This window comes from Onychostoma macrolepis, chromosome 19 (genome assembly GCF_012432095.1).
Source record: "Onychostoma macrolepis isolate SWU-2019 chromosome 19, ASM1243209v1, whole genome shotgun sequence".
Taxonomy (NCBI): Eukaryota; Metazoa; Chordata; class Actinopteri; order Cypriniformes; family Cyprinidae; genus Onychostoma; species Onychostoma macrolepis.
The window spans coordinates 11,654,531-11,673,524 of record NC_081173.1 but is presented as its reverse complement, the minus strand read 5'-3'; the positions used below and the strand labels follow the sequence as shown (position 1 = coordinate 11,673,524).

The 18,994-nt window shown below is 36.7% G+C and overlaps 2 protein-coding genes across 6 annotated transcripts in view; one reads left to right on the top strand and one right to left on the bottom strand.

The window, feature by feature from the left end:
* Positions 1 to 101: 101 nt before the first annotated feature.
* Positions 102 to 6,786, top strand: klhl38a (kelch-like family member 38a). Its single transcript, XM_058753975.1, has 4 exons — positions 102 to 1,333; positions 2,201 to 3,557; positions 3,641 to 3,746; positions 4,790 to 6,786. The coding sequence occupies exons 2-4, from the start codon at positions 2,202 to 2,204 to the stop codon at positions 5,086 to 5,088; spliced, it is 1,761 nt and encodes a 586-aa protein (XP_058609958.1). The 5' UTR covers positions 102 to 1,333; position 2,201; the 3' UTR covers positions 5,089 to 6,786.
* A 4,426-nt stretch (positions 6,787 to 11,212) lies between these two features.
* The window catches only part of spire1a (spire-type actin nucleation factor 1a), a 43,807-nt gene continuing 36,025 nt past the window's right edge, over positions 11,213 to 18,994 (bottom strand). For 2 of the 5 annotated variants that reach the window (XM_058754109.1, XM_058754112.1), the window contains 10 exons: positions 17,943 to 18,112; positions 17,753 to 17,846; positions 17,493 to 17,635; positions 16,808 to 16,825; positions 15,503 to 15,529; positions 14,814 to 14,951; positions 14,540 to 14,610; positions 14,423 to 14,450; positions 13,844 to 13,998; positions 11,213 to 12,757 (listed from right to left, as the gene is read on the bottom strand). In XM_058754109.1, the coding sequence (XP_058610092.1) occupies positions 12,529 to 12,757; positions 13,844 to 13,998; positions 14,423 to 14,450; positions 14,540 to 14,610; positions 14,814 to 14,951; positions 15,503 to 15,529; positions 16,808 to 16,825; positions 17,493 to 17,635; positions 17,753 to 17,846; positions 17,943 to 18,112 (1,073 nt within the window). In that variant the 3' untranslated portion in view covers positions 11,213 to 12,528. The remainder of the gene's footprint in view (positions 12,758 to 13,843; positions 13,999 to 14,422; positions 14,451 to 14,539; positions 14,611 to 14,813; positions 14,952 to 15,502; positions 15,530 to 16,807; positions 16,826 to 17,492; positions 17,636 to 17,752; positions 17,847 to 17,942; positions 18,113 to 18,994) is intronic. The other 3 variants (XM_058754111.1, XM_058754113.1, XM_058754110.1) reach the window with 2 other exon arrangements.

The following is an 18,994-nucleotide window of genomic DNA, read 5'->3' as shown; positions in this document are numbered from 1 at the left end:
ATGGAATCATGAAAAAGATCCGACTCAAATGAACGATTCATTCACGAATCAGGCATCGCTGCAGACCAAACATCAAAACGCATTGCATTCAAATGTAGTGGGGGTGTAACCAAAATAAGCTGTGATAGCACAAATTGAAACTCGTATGCTAAATCTTTGCCCACACCTTATTATAAAAAACTGTATCACTGTCAAGTCTTTCATACAAATATGTTCTGTTCTGTTTTGATCAATGCTTTAACCACACCTATTACAAGCCACTAGGTAGGAAAGCAGTGCAGTAGGCAAAGCAAACACAGCTGTGTACATCAAAGGGAACAGGTGACATTACTAAAGATGATGCTCCCTTGCTGACATTCCAGACTCCGTGGCATTCTGGGACTGTCATATAATCTGCCTAGATGCATGTTTGTTTTTCTTTCTCTCTCCAGCAATCTAAACATGACAGTAATTCATCTTCTCCCAGCATGCAGCTGATGATAGGGCTGTAAGAATTATATGTACTAGTATCTAGAGTTCAGTTCATCTGATTTTTTTATCTCTTTCATTTGCCATGCTTTTGCCGCCCTTTTCATTTTCTTTTATGTTGACTGCATTATACTTACAAAAAAGCAATTAATTGCCAATCTTTCACTATAGGACACTGACAGAAATATATAAAAAGATATGTTAGGTCTCTATGTAACATAAAGTCTGTGAAACTAGATAAATTGATAACACAAATGAAAAGTAAAAAAACTTTACTTGACTTCGAGCTTGATTTGAAAAACAAAATGTTTACAATTCTGAAGGGTGAATGTGCAAATTCATAGGTGGCAGATAAATAGCAGTCTGTATTGTTTTTTTCCTTATTGTCTCAAGCAAGAGGCAAAGCAAGGTAACCGGGCCTAACAGTTCAGCTGTTCACCGTACTCATCCTAGCCATCAGCACTGCACTATATTTACCAGCTTCCTGGGTTACACAAGCCTGCCAAGGGGTGTACACAAGCCCTCAACCCCTTCCTCTGTCCTCCGGATAAGCTGGGTTCTCTGTCACTGCCATAGAAAACACACAAAATGCATGGTGCATGGCCTACCACTGTGGGAACAAACAAGGGGAGGGTCACATGTGAGCCCTGGACGACAGCAGCCCTCCAGACTATTCTAGGTAACTGGAATGTACACAGCGACCTCATGGCAAACTCCAAACTTGAGACCTCATGTCTTTCTCCATGCCACTTTTGACTGTGTCGTCTTTGAGAGAGAAATCTGGGAGAAATGTATTTGCTTTTATCCTGCTAAACTGTGCCTGATTCGGGTCAGACTCGTCAACTTGAGTGTAAAGAACAAACAGGTGAGTTCAAGAGCTACTTTAAAAATATATACAAAACAAGATTTATTTGAAGAAATGCTTTATTGTATAGATTGTGAATTCTGATAGAGCATTTACTTTAAAAAAAAAAAAAAAAAAAAAAAGTAGTTTACCTCTTCTGAATTGTCCTGGTAATGCAATGCAAGATTTTAATAATACTACTAAGCAGTTACATGTTATGATCTAGCAAAATTACAGAGTCAAGATAGTGAAATCCTTATTTATTCAGATTCTCTTACGGCAGTTGTTGTTACTGTCGTTTTCACAACTGCACTGACGACTGAGAGTTTGCTGTCTATTTTAAATAAGTGCCACTGAAATATGATATGGTATCTTTTATCTTTGGGGAATACTTTTAGCCTTGTTGTGGTGTCTCAGAATGGTGTTTAATAATAAGAAAAAAACAATTAGCCTCCCAAAATAGACGTCAGACAGGCCCATGTGATCTGCAGTGAAATAAAATCAGTAGCTGTCTCTGGGGTGATTAGACGACTTAGCGTTGATAATAGCCCCATGAAATGTCCTCGTCTAAATGGTTAGGCTGTCAAGGGCAAACCTACCGAGGGGATCAGAAACAGCTGGCAAGTGATACAACGGCGTTGATAAACTTAGCTTTGAAAGGGAAATGTAGCCAAGCTCTGCACATGGAAGCATTAAAATGATTTAAGGGACACTGGAATAGAACGTTGTGGCCTGGCGCTAAGCATCAGGGGTGATAAAATAGAGAGAGGGAGCAAGGAAAGGGAGGAAAGGTTGTGTGGTGGCCATGACAACAGCAAACCGTAACTTCTTACTCACTGTGACTCAACTGTAATTTGCCAGTAAACTCTCAATCCTTTCCTTTTGCAGCATGGCTAGTACATCAACAGAGATCTTTCCATTCAAGGACCAAGAGCTCCCTGCTCACCTCCTGTTTCAGTTGAACATACTGAGACAGGAGCAGATCTTCACCGATGTGATCTTGTGCACCGAAGACAAGGAGATCCCATGCCACAGGAACGTCTTGGTTTCCAGTAGCCCATACTTTCGAGCCATGTTCTGCAGCAACTTCCGGGAGAGTAGCCAGGCTAGAGTGGACCTGAAAGGCATTGCATCGGAGGTCATCGAATGTGTTGTGGATTACATCTATACTGGTACCATCACCATCACCATGGAGCTGGTGCTGCCCCTGATGCAGGCAGCCTCCATGCTGCATTACGGGAGGCTCTTCGAGGCCTGCTCCACCTTCCTACAGGATCAGCTCAATCCGGAAAACTGCCTGAGCATGATCCGGCTCTCAGAGATCCTTCACTGCGAAAGCCTCAAGGAGAGAGCCAAAGAAATGGCTGTGCGGTGTTTCTCAGACGTAGCTGCTTCTGAGGACTTCTGCGAACTTTCCCTTCCTGAGCTAATGTGTTACCTGGAGGACGACCGACTGTGCGCGGAGGAAGAGCAGGTTTTCGAGACGTTACTTGCTTGGATCCACCATGACCCCTTTTCCCGGCGAGGAGCCATTCATGACCTCTTTAAGAAAGTCCGTTTGAGGTACATCCATCCAACGTACCTCTTCCAGTTTATCGCCAACGATCCACTCGTCCAGTCGTCTACGCTGTGCACGGAGATCATCGAGTCTGTGCGACGTCTGATGTTTTCCGTAAGCGCCAAATGCACTCAAGAGCTGAAGCCTCTTTGGACCACACCACGTCGCTACACATGCCGTGAGACTCTGGTGGTGGTTGGAGGCCGCAAGAACAATGAACAGACATCTCGAGAGGCGCTTCTCTACGACGAACGGACACAACGGTGGCAGTGGCTCGCCAAACTACCTCTGCGACTCTACAAAGCGGCGTATGTGTGTATTCATAGCATTCTGTACGTGGTTGGTGGCCTCAGTCTTAGTCTGGTATCCGGAGACAGTGCGGTTAGCGCCACAGTTTATACTCTCTCATTGAAGACCAACCAGTGGAGGACCGCCGAGCCTATGCTGGAGCCACGTTACGCCCATCAGTGCGTCTCCTACCTACATTTCATCTTCGCTCTTGGTGGAATAGGGCCGGATAAGCAGATCTCAAATACGGTGGAGCGCTACAACAGTATGTTCAATCAGTGGGAGGCCATGGCGCCGATGCCCACAGCAGTCCTACACCCTGCAGTCGCAGCCAACGATCAGAGGATTTACGTGTTTGGAGGCGAGGATGCCTTGCAGAATCCAGTGAGACAAATACAGGTAACAAATGTCGTTCAGAGAATATGATCTGTGCTTTGCTCAAGGTATGATCCCACATGACAAATGCATTTTGTCTCCCCAAGGTTTATCACATCTCCCGCAACTTGTGGTCTAGACTGGAAACCAGGACAGTGAAGAACGTCTGCGCACCTGCTGCTGTGATAGAAGACAAGATTTATATTGTTGGAGGTGGGTTAAACTGTAAGAAAGAATATGGACAATCTGATATTTAAAACTATGGGACTATGGTTCTTCAAAAGGAAAAAGCAGTTGTTGAGTAGGTGAATTAAAAAATAAGAAATAGTTGTTTTGGATTTTTTTTGGTCTTTTTTTAAATCATTTTAAGTCATCTTGAAGATGCCTTGGAAGTTTGGTGATGCCCCCTAGTGGGTGCTGGATTTAGTTAGTTAATTGACCCTTCGCAAAGACCCACCCCCCTTAGTTACTGTTGATACGTCCGACAAGTCATGCCGCTCTCACAGTGAAAAATACATTGCGGAGCAAAGAGAACATTGAAAATGCGCCGACAGACAAGACAGAGCAGGTTACTTTTGGTATGAAACAAAGTCTCAGCTTTTAAATTTTGTAATTTTGTAATAAATTAAATTAATAAATACCATTTTGTGGCTCTTTAATGTGTCCTGACAGATCACAGTAGCGCCTCAGTTCAAGCGGCATGTGGACCAATCATCTTTTCATATTTACTTAAAGCATGAAATAAACGTGAATGAACATCTGAAAGTATTTTATTTTAACTGTGGAAAGACTCAATACACCATTTTTCAAGTTTAAGTCCACCAAAGTTAATCTACTCTCCTGTCTAATTTGTTTGTCGGACAAAAATGGCAGATTCTGCGTTATGAATGGTCAGATCGCCTGTCAATCAAGCTCCCTGCAAAGGGTCAGTTGAATAGACTATGATTTTAGATTGAATGGTTCCACTCACTTGGCCTATAATGATGATGTTTAAAATTTTAATTTTAAATTATTACATAAATTCAACAGTTCTACCCTACAAATCTAAATGTCATGAACAAGTTAACAAATAGACATAAAAACCTCAAAGCTAATCTGTTCATAAATCTGACAAATGCTGTTGTCAAGATTAAAGTCAAGAGGAAAATCAAGGGGAAAATCTTGCCCCTTGCTAGGATCACACAGTAATCCAACCAAGAAACATTATGCATCATTTGATGAGTTGATACATTAATTAAATTTCTGTTTATTTTTAGGATACACAAGAAGAGTGATTGCCTATGACACCAAAGCTAATAAATTTGTGAAGTGCACCAACATGAAGGAGAGAAGGATGCATCATGCGGCCACAGTCATCAATAACAAACTCTATGTGACCGGAGGACGTTTCCTCAACGGTCATGATGTTATCGAAGACTCAGACTGCTTTGAGTGCTATGACCCTAAAACAGACGTGTGGACGTCTAAAGGATCGTTACCGTACAAACTGTTTGATCACGGTTCACTGTCGCTGATCTGCGTCTCCAACCGCCCCAACCGCCCCAACCCACCATGACTGCTCAGAGAGTGCAACATCTCTGCTTGGGCGTCCCGTTCGCTCCCCTGCTCATTAAGGGAAATGAGAAATATGGGGCCACAGCTGAGACTGGAAACCATCTGAGGAAGGTTGCATTCGTTTGTGGGTTGAGTACATCTCAGCTGTGGCTTTGATGGTATGCTGCTGGTGCTCGCCAGCATCTGTGCCGTCTTAAATCAAAAGAGATTTGAGCTGGCAATTGCAAGTGTCACAGTGGACCTCAGGGAGTGAGCCCAGGACCTCAGAGCAAAACGGCAGACTTATGCAATGTACAGCTGTCCCCGCAGAACTGTGACCCGAAAATCTTCAGACAGATGTTTCTCATCATGATCTCCTTCTCTCAGAACGGCTTGAGCAGCCAAATTTTAGTCAATAGTGCCTTGTTAGCATGAATTTAATTGGAATCCAGGAGATATGGCAATCTTTTTAGCCAGTGTAAAATCTAAGCATAAGGACATGACTGTTTGATGAAGTAATTGGTGAAGTGAAGAGAACATTCCCTGAGAGCTGTGGTGTGTGGTCAGTTCTATGTAATTAACGAAGGCCAAAAACGAACCTAATGGATCATGAAATGCTTGATGTACCATGCATGCTAAAAGTATGTGGACACCTGCTTCTAATTAACATTGTTTACTATTCCTGCTACACACATATCTAACAGATGCATAAAATCAAGCATACAGCCATGCAATCTGCTGAGATGAACATTTTCAGTATGGGGCCCTTTTCTGTTCCAGCATGACAATGAACCCATTTCGGGGGTTTGGAACGTGGAAATTAACTGGGGTAAACTTTTATAGATGTACAAGGGTGATTATATTCAAATCAAATATGCTTTTTGGATTTCCAATTGCTCCATCAGCAAAATAATAATTAAAAAAAACAAAAAACAAAAAAAAAACAGTAGTGGTTCTCAACCTTTTTGACGCCAAGTTCCCCCTTTGTTTGAGACAGCATTCGAAGACCCTCCTATCTAAGCTGAGAAGCACCTCTTAGCATTTTAGCAAGTTAACGTAATTAAATATAAATAAGTTTGAGACTTATTGTTGGCCCTCTGGAGGTTTGCCTGGGTCAGTGGTTTTCAATTCTGCTCTATACAATTTGTATGTCTCCCTTATTTGACACACTAAGCTGAATTCATGGAGCTTTCGCCTAATGAGCTGGTGATCTGAATCAGGTGTGTTTAATAAGTGAGACAATACCAGCAGAGCGGTGGCTCCCCAGGACCAGGGCTTAAGGCTAGATGGGATACAGCTGCGGCTACTGGGCATTCGCACATTAATATTGTGTAATTTTTGTCACATGGAACAACAATAATTACTGTATTTGGGATAGGTTTAGGGTTGGGCTAGGTATAGAAGTTAATGAAACACAATCTAATAGGTAGCAAATTTATTTTATTCTTACTTTCTAGCCACAGCTATATCCCTTCTAGCAATAACCAGGACCAGGGTTCAAAAGCACTGGTCTATAGGTCCTCTAGGTCCTGTTTGAGAACCAATAAACTACCATATTTCAACAATTAACTATCCAACTTTAGAAAGCCCCTTGTAACTGTGCTTTTTTTTTTTTGTATCGTGAGGGCCATATAACACAAAGTGTAGTTAGGAATTTTTATCATATATTAAAAATTATTTAAAAAAAAAACAATTAAAAATACATTAGTCAACATTTGAAGTGGATCAAAACCTTTCATCAAATTTGTCCTAAAACCTAAAATCAAAATGCGTTTTTATCTTATCGGACAACTTTGATTAACTTTTTTGATCCACTTCAAATGTTGATTACTATATATATATATATATATATATATATATATATATTAACAACAACTAATTACTGGGTTAATTATTGCAGAAATACAACATTACAGTCTGTGAAAAGTTAATCCACTATTAATCCATAACACTAACAGGGTTATTGACAGCGCATGTCTGTGATCCGGGTATATATCATTTTCACACACTGATTCAAACTTAATACTGAACTGAACTATAATTAAATGTGATTAATTAAAATTATGTTTCATTTTTACCTGAAGCTGCTAGTTGACAATTACCTTCTGAGCCTTTTCCATGACCAGAATATATTGCTTGATTTATTTTATTTTATTTGTTTTATTTTTTGTCTGATGACAAAAAGGTCTATATTTGTAATAAAACTTGGTCAGTGGACAAAATGAACTAGGTAATTAGGCTTATATAATTATAATTGCAATTAATATACATGCATACATACACACACACACACACACACACACACTGTGTTCCAAATTATGTAAGTGACCTTTCAGTAGGATTTCAGTAAAATAAACATTATTATTAATAATAATTAATAAACATATTTTAGTTTTTCAAAGAAAGTGTTTGTTTTATTTCACATGATTTTTTTTAAATGTATTTATTTATTTTAGATAAAAAAAAATAGCTTGTCAGTTCTTATGTAGGCTAAATGAAAATCCCTAAGTAAATCACAGTTCTCATGCAAGAAAGATCTTTCTGAAGATGAAAAGCATGAATGTCTTGCAAAAGGCATAAAGACAATTAATATTTTAAGAAAACTGAATAGAGATCATCAAACATAATAAATAGGGGAAAAGTGTATACAAACACACAGTAAATGAATGAATTGTGGTGTCCACATACTTTTGGCCATGTATTTTATTTCATATTTCCCCTTGGTAGCAAAAAAGCTTTGATGATAAAAATGAAATCATGGCTTCTGAAAGAACAGGAAGTGCTTGTTTGCAATGATTTGTGTTTGCTGTATTATGTTGATCTCAAAGTGCAGTGCTTACGGTTTGAAGAGGTTGTTTTGTCCGCAAACTCCATTATCAAATAAAAGATATGGGCTTGAAGAGCCTTGACATCACTTAAGATACAAAGGACCAGTGGATAGAGATTCAGCCAAGATGTCCATTGCCTCATAGTATTTAATGCTGCTGGGAAACGGTTTACTTTGTGCCTGGTGACTTTACCTTTGATGATTAAACCAAAAATGAGGTATATAAGACATCTCTGTTTTTCTATTGAATTGCACTACTGAATGAAAGAAATATCGAAGGGTTTCTAAGCTATTCATTTCTAAAACTGATCGATTCAGCTTAGTTTTCGCTGCACTTTGTCATTTACAGGACACAACAAGAAGTAAACAGCTACATACTGAGCATAACAAAGGGGCCTGACCGCAGGAGAGGCGGCATAATCGGAAGCACAGCTGGTCTGGAGCTAAAACTCACCACTAACTTAGCCCCAAGCTTTTAGACAGAAAGTACACCCCTCAAGCGTAGCTAGCCCTTGACAACTGTTGTTATGGGAACCACCAATCAGACTGCAGGACAGGCTTGTTTCGCCACTATCATCTCAGTATACAGTCCACTCCCATTAAGACCATTTCAGCTGAACCTCAGTGGGAATGTGTTTGTTTGCAAATACGTCGACATGATCTATGTAATTAGGCTTTTTGAAACAAGTCTTAAGAAGTTTATTGATAAGTGGTGTTTTTTTATTTGAAGTAGAAACATCTAAAGTAAAATATTGAGACTTTAAGTACTTATGTGCTGTGTTTTGGACATATTACGTTGTGCAATTGTGTTTCTGATCTGAACCTCATGAGTATTGCTATGCATACCTGAAACGAAAGAAAAAATCTGTATTTTAAAATTTTCACAATGTTATGCTCATGTAATGGAAAAGGAGCCACAAGCAGGGTCAAAGTGCACAATGAAGCATTTTGTCACATTTAGAAAGTGGTTTGTTGCCCTCTACAGTTGTGTTTACCACACAACATGTGCAGAAAAAAACATGGACTACAAATCATTATTTTGTTCAAAACTGAGATTTATTTAGATTTAGAGAGGGTTTTTAGAGAGAATTTAGAGAGAGATTTTTAATTACTAAAACGATATTTAGTTACAGAACGATGCATGATGCAACCGTTTAAGAAATGTAGAATTTGCCAGAAGTTTTAGTCAGCCGTTGAAAGTGATGTTTTTCTGCCCTCTAGAGGAGAATTACAGTTCTGTCTCTTTCCCACTAGTTTGGGACAAGCATTCACTTCTATTTAGACAGTCAAATGTCAAAATCATAAGTCAAAATCTTTAGTTTGGCCAAACGTCCAAAGACCCCAGAAACAGTAGCTACAACAGGCTTCAGGTTAGACGCCATGTTGAATTTAACGCGGGTAAAAACGAGATTATGAGGGATAGACTATGGTTTTTACAATGACACACTGTATCAAAGTACTAGATTAAGTCATATTCAAAGCTCAGAACTTAAAACCACAACTTTTGTCATCTGCATAATCGGTCATTCTTGAGACATGGGACAAAACATGTCCAGCAGTTGAAACTGCTATCAGGTTTAAAACATATTTTCAATCGTAAATGTTATGGGGATTAATAATAGAATGTATTTAACACAATTATCCCCTTGAATTTAATTTTATCATTATTATGTGAAATCTGTGACACTTGTCTTCTCATTACATTTAAAACAGTGTGTCCACAGAGAAGGGTTCAATCATTCATATGCTATAAAATGGATAAAAATGTCTTGTTTTACCAAAAGTAACCCTTAATAATATCTCATATCAAAGCAAGGTTATTTTTCAGTGATACATGCATGTTTCATAAGGTTTCAAAGTTGTGTCCCCACTTTTTGTCAACACTGTCAGACATTCATTAAAATGTAATAAAATCAGGGAATATCAGGGGCAGCTGTCACTCTAAAGGACCCCCGTGCCACAGCACTGTCAGACAGGCTCTGATCAGTTTTATAGTTTTAGAATATTTTAAATCCTAATGTTAATATTTCCTGTGCCACAACCACAATATGTCAACACCATCTTCCAATTTCAGAGGAAATTATTTGAAATATTTAGATCATTTTATTCTCCTGAAGCAGGTTCCATTAGCATCTAGCATCAACAGAAAAAAACAAAATGGCTATTACATGAACTCCATTTGTTTTGTGAAAGGAATGCCAAATTTGTCACCACCGTCAGATTTTGTGTTCCAATAATATATCAAAATACTTAAATGTGACTCTTAAAGGCTTTATAAACAATAACATACTCACTGTTGTTTGTTTTAATACAGTAATTGATTGATTCAATGTATTTTATCGTTAAAAAGACTACAAATTCAGGTTTTCGTCACCACCGTCAGATGTGTCAACTCTGTCAGAGGAATCTTTTGATAATATTTCATTATGATATTTTATATTTGTTGAGGAATTGTTGGTCACATGTGAAAGTGTAATCTGTCCGCTAACATGAGAATGTGTTTTGAAATGTTAAAAACATCTTGAATGCTGTTAAAGAAAGTTGAAATTTTATTACACAGTCCAAGGTCAAAAGCACATTTTGTTAGAAAAAGAGAAAGTTGGGAGGTGGTATCAAAGCATAGCTCAGTAGCTTAGTACATATAAGATACATAAATGTAGTTTCATTTGTCTGAGTAAAAGGTTTGATTTTTTTCAATTTTGCACTGTTTTGTCCCACTGTGTTGTTAAACAACAGTATAATCCATTAAACGCACTGTACTTCTAAGCCTTGTTTTAAATGAAATACGACATTAACCTGGGTCTATTCCTCCATAGGTTTGTCACAAAAACATTATGTGGCTATTATTAAAGGCTACATATTAAGGCATGAATATGCAGATAAGTTTGAATTGTTTTGAAGATTAAATGCATCTCATAATTTGCAAAATTAATGTTAATTTGCCGGTGTCATTAACATCCTCACAGATGATAGACCTATTATTTTTCTTTTATGGTATCTAATTTAAATGTTTAATATATCCTAGTAATGTTATCTTCATCATATGAGATAAATGTAAGCACAAAATTCTTCATTGGCATATCAACGCAATTCTGATGAGGAACGTGTAATAAAATCAAATGCAATTTCAAATACTCAAATTTGATGCTTTATTTATTGGCAATTTGGTTCTTATTTAAAAAAATCATAGATTTCATCATGCACACAAATCATTCTTCAGAGGAAGGCAGTACAGTCAGTTTAGCACAAAACAAAAGAACAGGCCTGTATACCATTGCAGTGCATGTCTATTTCTAAGTGTGTTTTATTTATTTATTTATTTTTTATTTATTTATTTATTTATTAAGACAATAAACAATCCTTCCAAAAACCCTGACATGACTTCAGTACCTTCATATTTAAAGTCTCCTGGGGTGTTTCATTGCACAAAACGGGTAATTAATAATATTATAAATTAATTTACAAAGTTAAGACATCAAAATAAATGTGCAGCTGAAAAATAACAAAATATTTTTAGTTGTTGAGTGAACATGAAAAGAAAGTAACATTTGACACTGAAAAATAAAATTATTATTATTAATAATATAAATCATAACGTTATAACAATAGAGCCTATTTGAATAGATAAGTGGATCAGATGAGATTCGGATATACAGCATGTACATAAACATATCCTACAAAAGTCACTTCCTATATAAAAGAGAGAACTGGCTTCCCCCTTTGGGCCGTCACCATCTCCGGTAAATGTTACTGACTATGTACACCAGGTCCAAGACACATATTGCTCAGATAGTGGAGATTTGTTTGGCACAGCCGATCACTCCTTTAAGAAACACTACAGCTTTCAGCATCCGCTCTTAAAAAACATTTTTTTGACCCTCATCTTTGACTAAAATCTCAAAAGCGCTGCCATCAGACAGGAAAAATATATTTATCTCTGCAAGTACTTTCTGTAATTATCTAAAACGGCATTCGTTTGGACCATGTCACAATCACAGCAGCAATTTTAACAAACAATAAGAAAAACATTTGGTAAGACTTGATCTTGAATTGTTGTGGAGGCTGAATAAATCTACAGTCTCTTGGTCTTTCAGCAATTGACTAGTGCTTCCTAAAAGGGGAAAATAAGTCTGTTTGGATGCCTATTTACATTTAGGCTGAGCATTCAGCAACTATTTACATACATGAGCTCCATTGAAAAATGTACATTCAGGCCTCGTGCCTTTCAGTGATTAAAGCAGCCTTGCGATATCTTTTTTTTTTTTTTTTCACACTGTCATTTCATTCTGTGTCAACTTAGATTAATTTGAGAAAAGCTGGTCAAAGTAAATTTAAAGTGTGTTAAACTACATTCCAAAGCTTTAATCACAGAAGAAACCTTTTTCCTGAGAAGGCTGGTGCTTAAGGGCTCATGCTGGAAGAGGGACGGCTTTATTCCTTCACCTCTGGCACTTTTTAAATGGAAAAGAAGAGGTATTGAAGGAACGTTACAAAGCTAACAAAAGTGGCCGTATTTTTCATACAGTATGTAACATAAGCGCATTACCATCTGGCACCTTAGCGACAGGTGAGAACAGTATAACGGGAGCGTTTAACAGAGGGACTACACCGTGACAGTTCCAAACACTTTGGATGCTAAACCTCTTTGATAGTCCGTTCTGAGGGTTTGTAGTTGGAAGAACTGGTGTTGGACATGTAGACGGAGTGGGTCCTGCGGTGCAGACGGGCACGTTTGGTGGTCAGGTTGCGCCTGCTGTTGCTGATGATGTCGTTGATGAACTTCTTGCAGTCCACGCAGACCTCCATGCTGCTCCAGTCCTCTGTGAACTGCTCCGGCAGCTCCAGCTCAGCGTGCTTTGATGATCTGAGAGAGGAATCGTCACAAGAAATGAGTTTACTGGCAGACATTCTACAGATCAAGAGCTCACAAACTTTTTTGTCAGCTGAACCCTATAGAACACAATTTGATTTGAAGTAAATATTTTAATAATTTAATGACACAATTACATGTTTATGGTTCTCTGATGCAAGTAAAGTAAAAACAAGTAATGCAAGAAAAACTTTTTTTGTATGGGTTTTATTTGATTGTTTTTATTTGAAAGTTATTCATATAAAGGTCTGCGTGACTTGATAATTATTTTGTCATATATCAACTGTGATATGATAAACATTTAACTTTGTATCTGAACTTTAAAGTGACCTCAATCCTCTTCTTGTGCTTTAGCTACCCAGTTAAAATGTAATATAATATATAATAATATTTGTTTTATCTCTAATTATAAAAAATTAAGAAAGAAACATTGTCGTTGTGAATTACAACTGTAGTGTAAAAAAAAAAAAATTAAAAAATAAAGTAACGTGATAATATAACATTTTTATTATTTATTTTTTCATTTTTAAAACCATGATAAAATCATTTTTATTATTTTAAAATAAAGTTAACTGAAATGAAATATTTGATAATAAATATTGTAATATAATATTTTACTTAAATAGTTGCCAAAGCAATCTTTCTCTTTTTTACTTTGTTTATTCTGATGTACTAAAATAACTACAACTAAAATGGAAATTAAAAAAAATATAGACATATTTTTAAAACCTAATAAAAATGACAAATAACAAACACACAAAATTACTGAAATTAAAATAATTGTTTTTTTAAATTGATTCAAAAAATAAAATACTGTATAGCATCTCGATAGTAAAATAACAAGCTTTTCAAAGAAAAGAAATTCAAGCTTTTATTCTGGTGAAATGCCGTACATTTCTGTCCACAAAAATGTTGGAAATTATGTGAATGTGAAAATAACACTACGTTCTCACAAACAGTCTCATTTGTTTATTTTAATGTTAATATTAACGCTTGTTTTAATGCTCTCAAACCCTCTGCAACTCCCTTATGAATCCTGGTACAAATGATACAGACTCTCTCATCATTTGTGAAGCTCACCTGGACATTGTGCGCTGAAGGCTGTGGCGCTTGTGGCTGGATGTGGAGGAGGGCTTTTCTGTTGCGGCTGACGCTGCAGACTCCTTTTTGGGCAGGATGCTGGGGCCCAGAGAAGAGATGGGCAGGCTGGCATGGGGCTTGGAGGGCAACTTCATCTGAGATGAGAGGATATGAGGTCATAAGCAAAGTGAAAAATGCACACTGCAGTTCAAAGGTTTGGGGTCAATCAGATTTATTTTTCAAGAAATTAATACTTTTATTAAGCAAGGATGCATTAAATTGATCAAAAGTCATTGTTTATAGTGTTACAAAAGATTTATATTTCAAATAAAAGCTGTTTATTTCAATTTTCTATTCATCAAAAATATTAAGCAGCACTGTTTTCAACATTGATAATAATGATAAAAGACGCAGCAAATCAGCACAAATTCAGCTTTGCATCTCAGGAATAAATTACATTTTAAAACATTAAAATACAAAAAAAATTATTTTAAATTGTAATAATATTTACAGTCTTACTGTATTTTTGATCAAATAAATACAGCCTTGGTGAACATAAGGTGAAGACGTTACATTTACCTTCTTACAGCACTGTGAACAAACAGGCCTGCGAGAATAAAAGAAGAAAAAACATGATTCCACTGAACATCACTTTATTTTCTATGTATAAAGTCTGAAATTAAAATCTCCACCCACCTCTTACAGAACTGGCAGGTGTAGGACCAGGTGAAGAGCGAAAACTTCTTTGTCCGACATGAGAAGCAAAGCTGAGAGGAAGGGTTACACAATGAAACACTTACATACACACTTACACACACCAAGCATGTTCAAAACCTAGTGGGCTGCCTATATAGACATTTTTAGGCATCATGTGTTCCAAACATGAAGACAATCCCAAAACATAAGCTTGGGCTAATGTATATAGTGCTATACATGTAGAGCAGGCAGTGAATGTGAAGAGTGAATTTACCTTTCCTTTCTTTAGCGCATTATAGACATCTTTATACTGCTGGAACTTCTCCAGCTCTGCTTTAACAAGAACCTGTCTGATATGCATCACCTCCTCTACGGTCAAAGTCAGGCACTCGACGGGGTAGCAGAACTCCTCCTGAAACAACATATCACTTTCACAAACATGCCCAAGTATACACTGCATATTTAAACATGCCATGCTGTCTCACCCAAGAATGAGGGATGGAAAAACCATTACATGCTAGTTCAGGATAATGGTTACACCTTCTGCCAAACACAATGCACAACAAAACCCACAACACAATGTCAATGGAGACAGAGCTGTACATTTAATTCATTAATGAGGAATGGTAAACTGTCTGTTTATGTTATGCAAGTTTCACCTCTATAGGTCAGGTCTTGTATGCAAAATTTGCATATAAGGATGAGTAGAAATGTTCATGCTCTGTGCTAAAACAATGCACGGCGCCCCAGGACTAGTCCTTACCCAACCTTAAAGGTCACACTGATTCAAGCACACATAAAAGCCATTACATATCTCTAATACTTAATACTCTAATACTTTAAATAATAAATACTCTAATAATAAATCATGTCTTGTGAACTACAGAATAAGAGACTCATATCGGCTTTTATGCCCCTTGACACCCAGTGTTAGTATCAGTAATATGTAGTTTGATGACGTACCGCACGACCGCTGCCTAGTGCGTGAGCCTGACCAAAGAAAACAACATTGGGTTTTTTTTGGCATTTGTTGGAAAATAACTGCTGTATATTTTCATTAACAAAAAAAAAAAAAAAAGTTTCACTGAAGCTCCCTAAATGTTACACAAATAAATAAATGTTAAATAAATGTTGTAAAAAAATATTCTAAAGGGACAAAAAGTCTAAGAAACACTAAGATAGTATATAAAAAAAAGAAAGCAGAAAAAGGAAAAAGTTCACTGAAAATTATTTGAAAAAAGCAAGGAATATCTTTAATTGTATTGATGATAAATTATAAATGAATTAAAAAAATTTTAAAAATTAGGTATCAATTTCCATTTAGATTTAGATATTATTATATAAATATAACAAACACTAAGCAAATATTACAAATAAAAAAAAATGACAAAGTTCAGACAAAACAATTTTAAAAAAGCAAACTGGATATCTTTAATTGAATTGCTAAATTATAAATTAAAAAGAAAGAAAGAAAGAAAGAAGATATTTAAAATACTCAATAATAATATAAAATAATATCTAGTTCTGGGCAATGATTAATTGCGATTAATCGCATCAAAATAAAAGTTTTTGTGTACATAATATGTGTGTGTGTGTACTGTGTGTATATATATATATATATATATATATATATATATATATATATATATATATATATATATATATATATATATATATATATATATATATATATATATATATATATATATATATATAATATAAATATATACATATAAATATTTTATATAAATATAAATAATAATAAATATACACAGCACACACACATACATTATATAAACAAAAACATTTATTTTGGATGCGGTTAATTGCAATTAATCATTGCCCAGCACTAAATATAATATAAAATAATATAATATAAACTATTTTTTATGATTATTATTTAGCAAATTTGACCTACTATCTTTGCACTATCCCGTACTTAAACCTTCTTATCTAAATCTAACATTGTTTGAATGATGCACATAACTTGTGCATTATTCAAAAGGAGGAAGTTTGTTGAGCGAAGCCGTTTTTTCCGTTCGATCATAAACCATCCTGATGACGGGTAATTAAAGTGATTTAAGTGTGGGCCATTTCTTTCAGCAGCTTTCCCTACTAGCCATGCAACATTGTGCAACACACACATGAAGCAACCTCCTGCTGGAAGACCGATAAAGCCACTGCAGACAATATAGTGATGAAATGACTCCTCCAACATAATGTAACAGAATCTGTGGGCATGAGAATGTGGAATATGGTGCGCTTTACCTTGTTGTCCGAAGACAGCTTCAGTGTAAGGCAGGAAAGGAAAGCAGAGTGGTTACAGTTCGCTATCTATACTGCAATAAAACTACAGTATCACTCGCTATCTACAACCATTTAAGAATCATTTTCCTGTGAGAGCTCTGTGATTATCAAATTTACAACCGTTCAAAGACCTCAGAAGTTTTGCAATCAACATTGATAAGTTACAGTCCTTTTAGGCAAGACCAAATACAGTCAGCATGGCTAAATCTGAAGTAGTCCGTTCTTCATAAATGAAGCTTCATGTAAGATTTAGTCAAAAATAAGCTGTAAATCTATTAATACTGCCCTTTTTTTAAGATAAAATTCACTGAAAATTTTTCCTTGTATTGTGTGAATGTGAATGACATTAAAAACTGCTGTATGCCATAGATTACCCTTTAATTAGGCTTCTGAATTGAAAATGAAAGCACAAGTTCTTCTTTATTTCTCTCTCTCTCCACACTAAAGACCTGCAGTGCTGCAGCACTAGACAGAATCCGGAGAATCTAATTATACTTTCACAAGACTCAGGACAGTTAAGTGTGACCACAGCCTGCAGCCAATTGACCGCTCAACACTAAATTACCCCTCATTTACTGTCCCGGGATTTGTTCAACAAGGAAAAACAACTTTGCACAGAGCTAAAGGAAGGTTTTGTTGCAGTTACCAGAGATTTGGAGTTTTGGCGAGACGGAGGCAGGAAAGGCCGGACGCTGGTGGGATCTTCTTTCTCTATGGAGTGCCTCCTCTGTGGAGCGATGCGTTTGTCAGGTTGAGGGGTAGAAGATATGGGCAGAAACTGCGGAGGAGCTGGGAAAAGACAAAAATGAAGACAAAAATTGAGGCGAAGAAGAACTGGAGGGTCAGTGACAGGTTTTTGTTGGACTGTGAATAAAAAGTTCTGGATATTTCAAGACGGGTTCTTACCTCTTTTGGCCACGACGGACTCTGGAGATGTGTCCTCAACCAGTGAGGCGGATACGCTGGAGCTGCTGTCAGACTTCTGAGTGGTTTGTTCCTCCTACAGTAGGAAAAAGAGGCGGTTAACAATCGTATTTGGTCTTTTTGAACATTTTGGAAGGGTTTTTGCAATATAGAAGATATAAATCCCACTCACATCCGAGTCGGAGCTATCGAGCTCAGCCAGCGTAGGCGCTTTGAGCAACCTCTTTCTCTGGGACACCGGCTGACCTCCGGCTACACCGTTTACGGGGCTCCGAGCTGGCGACGTGCCATTGGCCAGGGACAGTGTGCTGACAGCCAACTTGCGGGGTCCATCAGGGATGTCTGTGTGTGGGTGGACAATATGGACATAATCAGACACCAATCAGGACAGCAAAGGAAACTATGCTTTGTTTACACTGCACCCAACTACGAACTGTCTACTGATCTTGATTACTGGCTGTTTCCATTGTCAAATTAGAACTGTAGAAATTGGATCTCCTTGTTTCTATACTGGTTGCCACAGTAATGACTTAAGCATCAGCATGATGCTAAGAAACGAGGACAGAAACTGGAGGTTTTGTCCATCATGGCATCTCACTGTTGTTACTGTATTCACACATTCATGGATAAACTGTGAAAGAAATGTTTCTCACTTGTTTTAAGTGAATACATAGCAAATGCCACTAATTAGTGAATTCAGACATTTCTCAAATCACTACAAAGAGACTTCAAATCCAATCTGACCATTAAGACTCAAATAATCTAATTTCTGTTGGATTTCAAATCTCATGTCTAATGTGGTTTGAATTGTAAAAACAGATGAAGACCACAACTGAACAGATTTGAGTTGTATACGCCAAAACAATAATGGCTTTCCTGAACAAGCCACATGTCCACAGCATAATTCACTAAATCAAATCAATAGAAGTTTAAATAAACTATTGTTCAAAAGATTCTTATACTGCAAATAAATACATTCTGGTGAAATACTATAATCATTACTCAGTCACATGATCCTGCAGAAATCCTTCTAATATGCTGATTTGCTGCTCCATTTATCATTATAATCAATGTTGAAAACATCTGTGCTGCTCAATATTTTTGTGGAAACCATGATTTTTTAAATGAATAGAAAGTAAAAAGGGCAGCTTTTTTAATCAAAATATTTTGCAACATTAATAACATGTTATAAACTTTAATGTATTCTTGCTGAATAAAAGTACT

What these genes read in the sequence shown, in the direction of transcription:
- klhl38a (XM_058753975.1), top strand. Translation starts at nt 2,202, where the DNA reads ATGGCTAGTACATCAACAGAGATCTTTCCATTCAAGGACCAAGAGCTC. An exon ending in ATCCAGTGAGACAAATACAG is followed by an intron (nt 3,558 to 3,640) that starts GTAACAAATGTC and finishes TGTCTCCCCAAG; the next exon opens with GTTTATCACATCTCCCGCAA. An exon ending in CAAGATTTATATTGTTGGAG is followed by an intron (nt 3,747 to 4,789) that starts GTGGGTTAAACT and finishes GTTTATTTTTAG; the next exon opens with GATACACAAGAAGAGTGATT.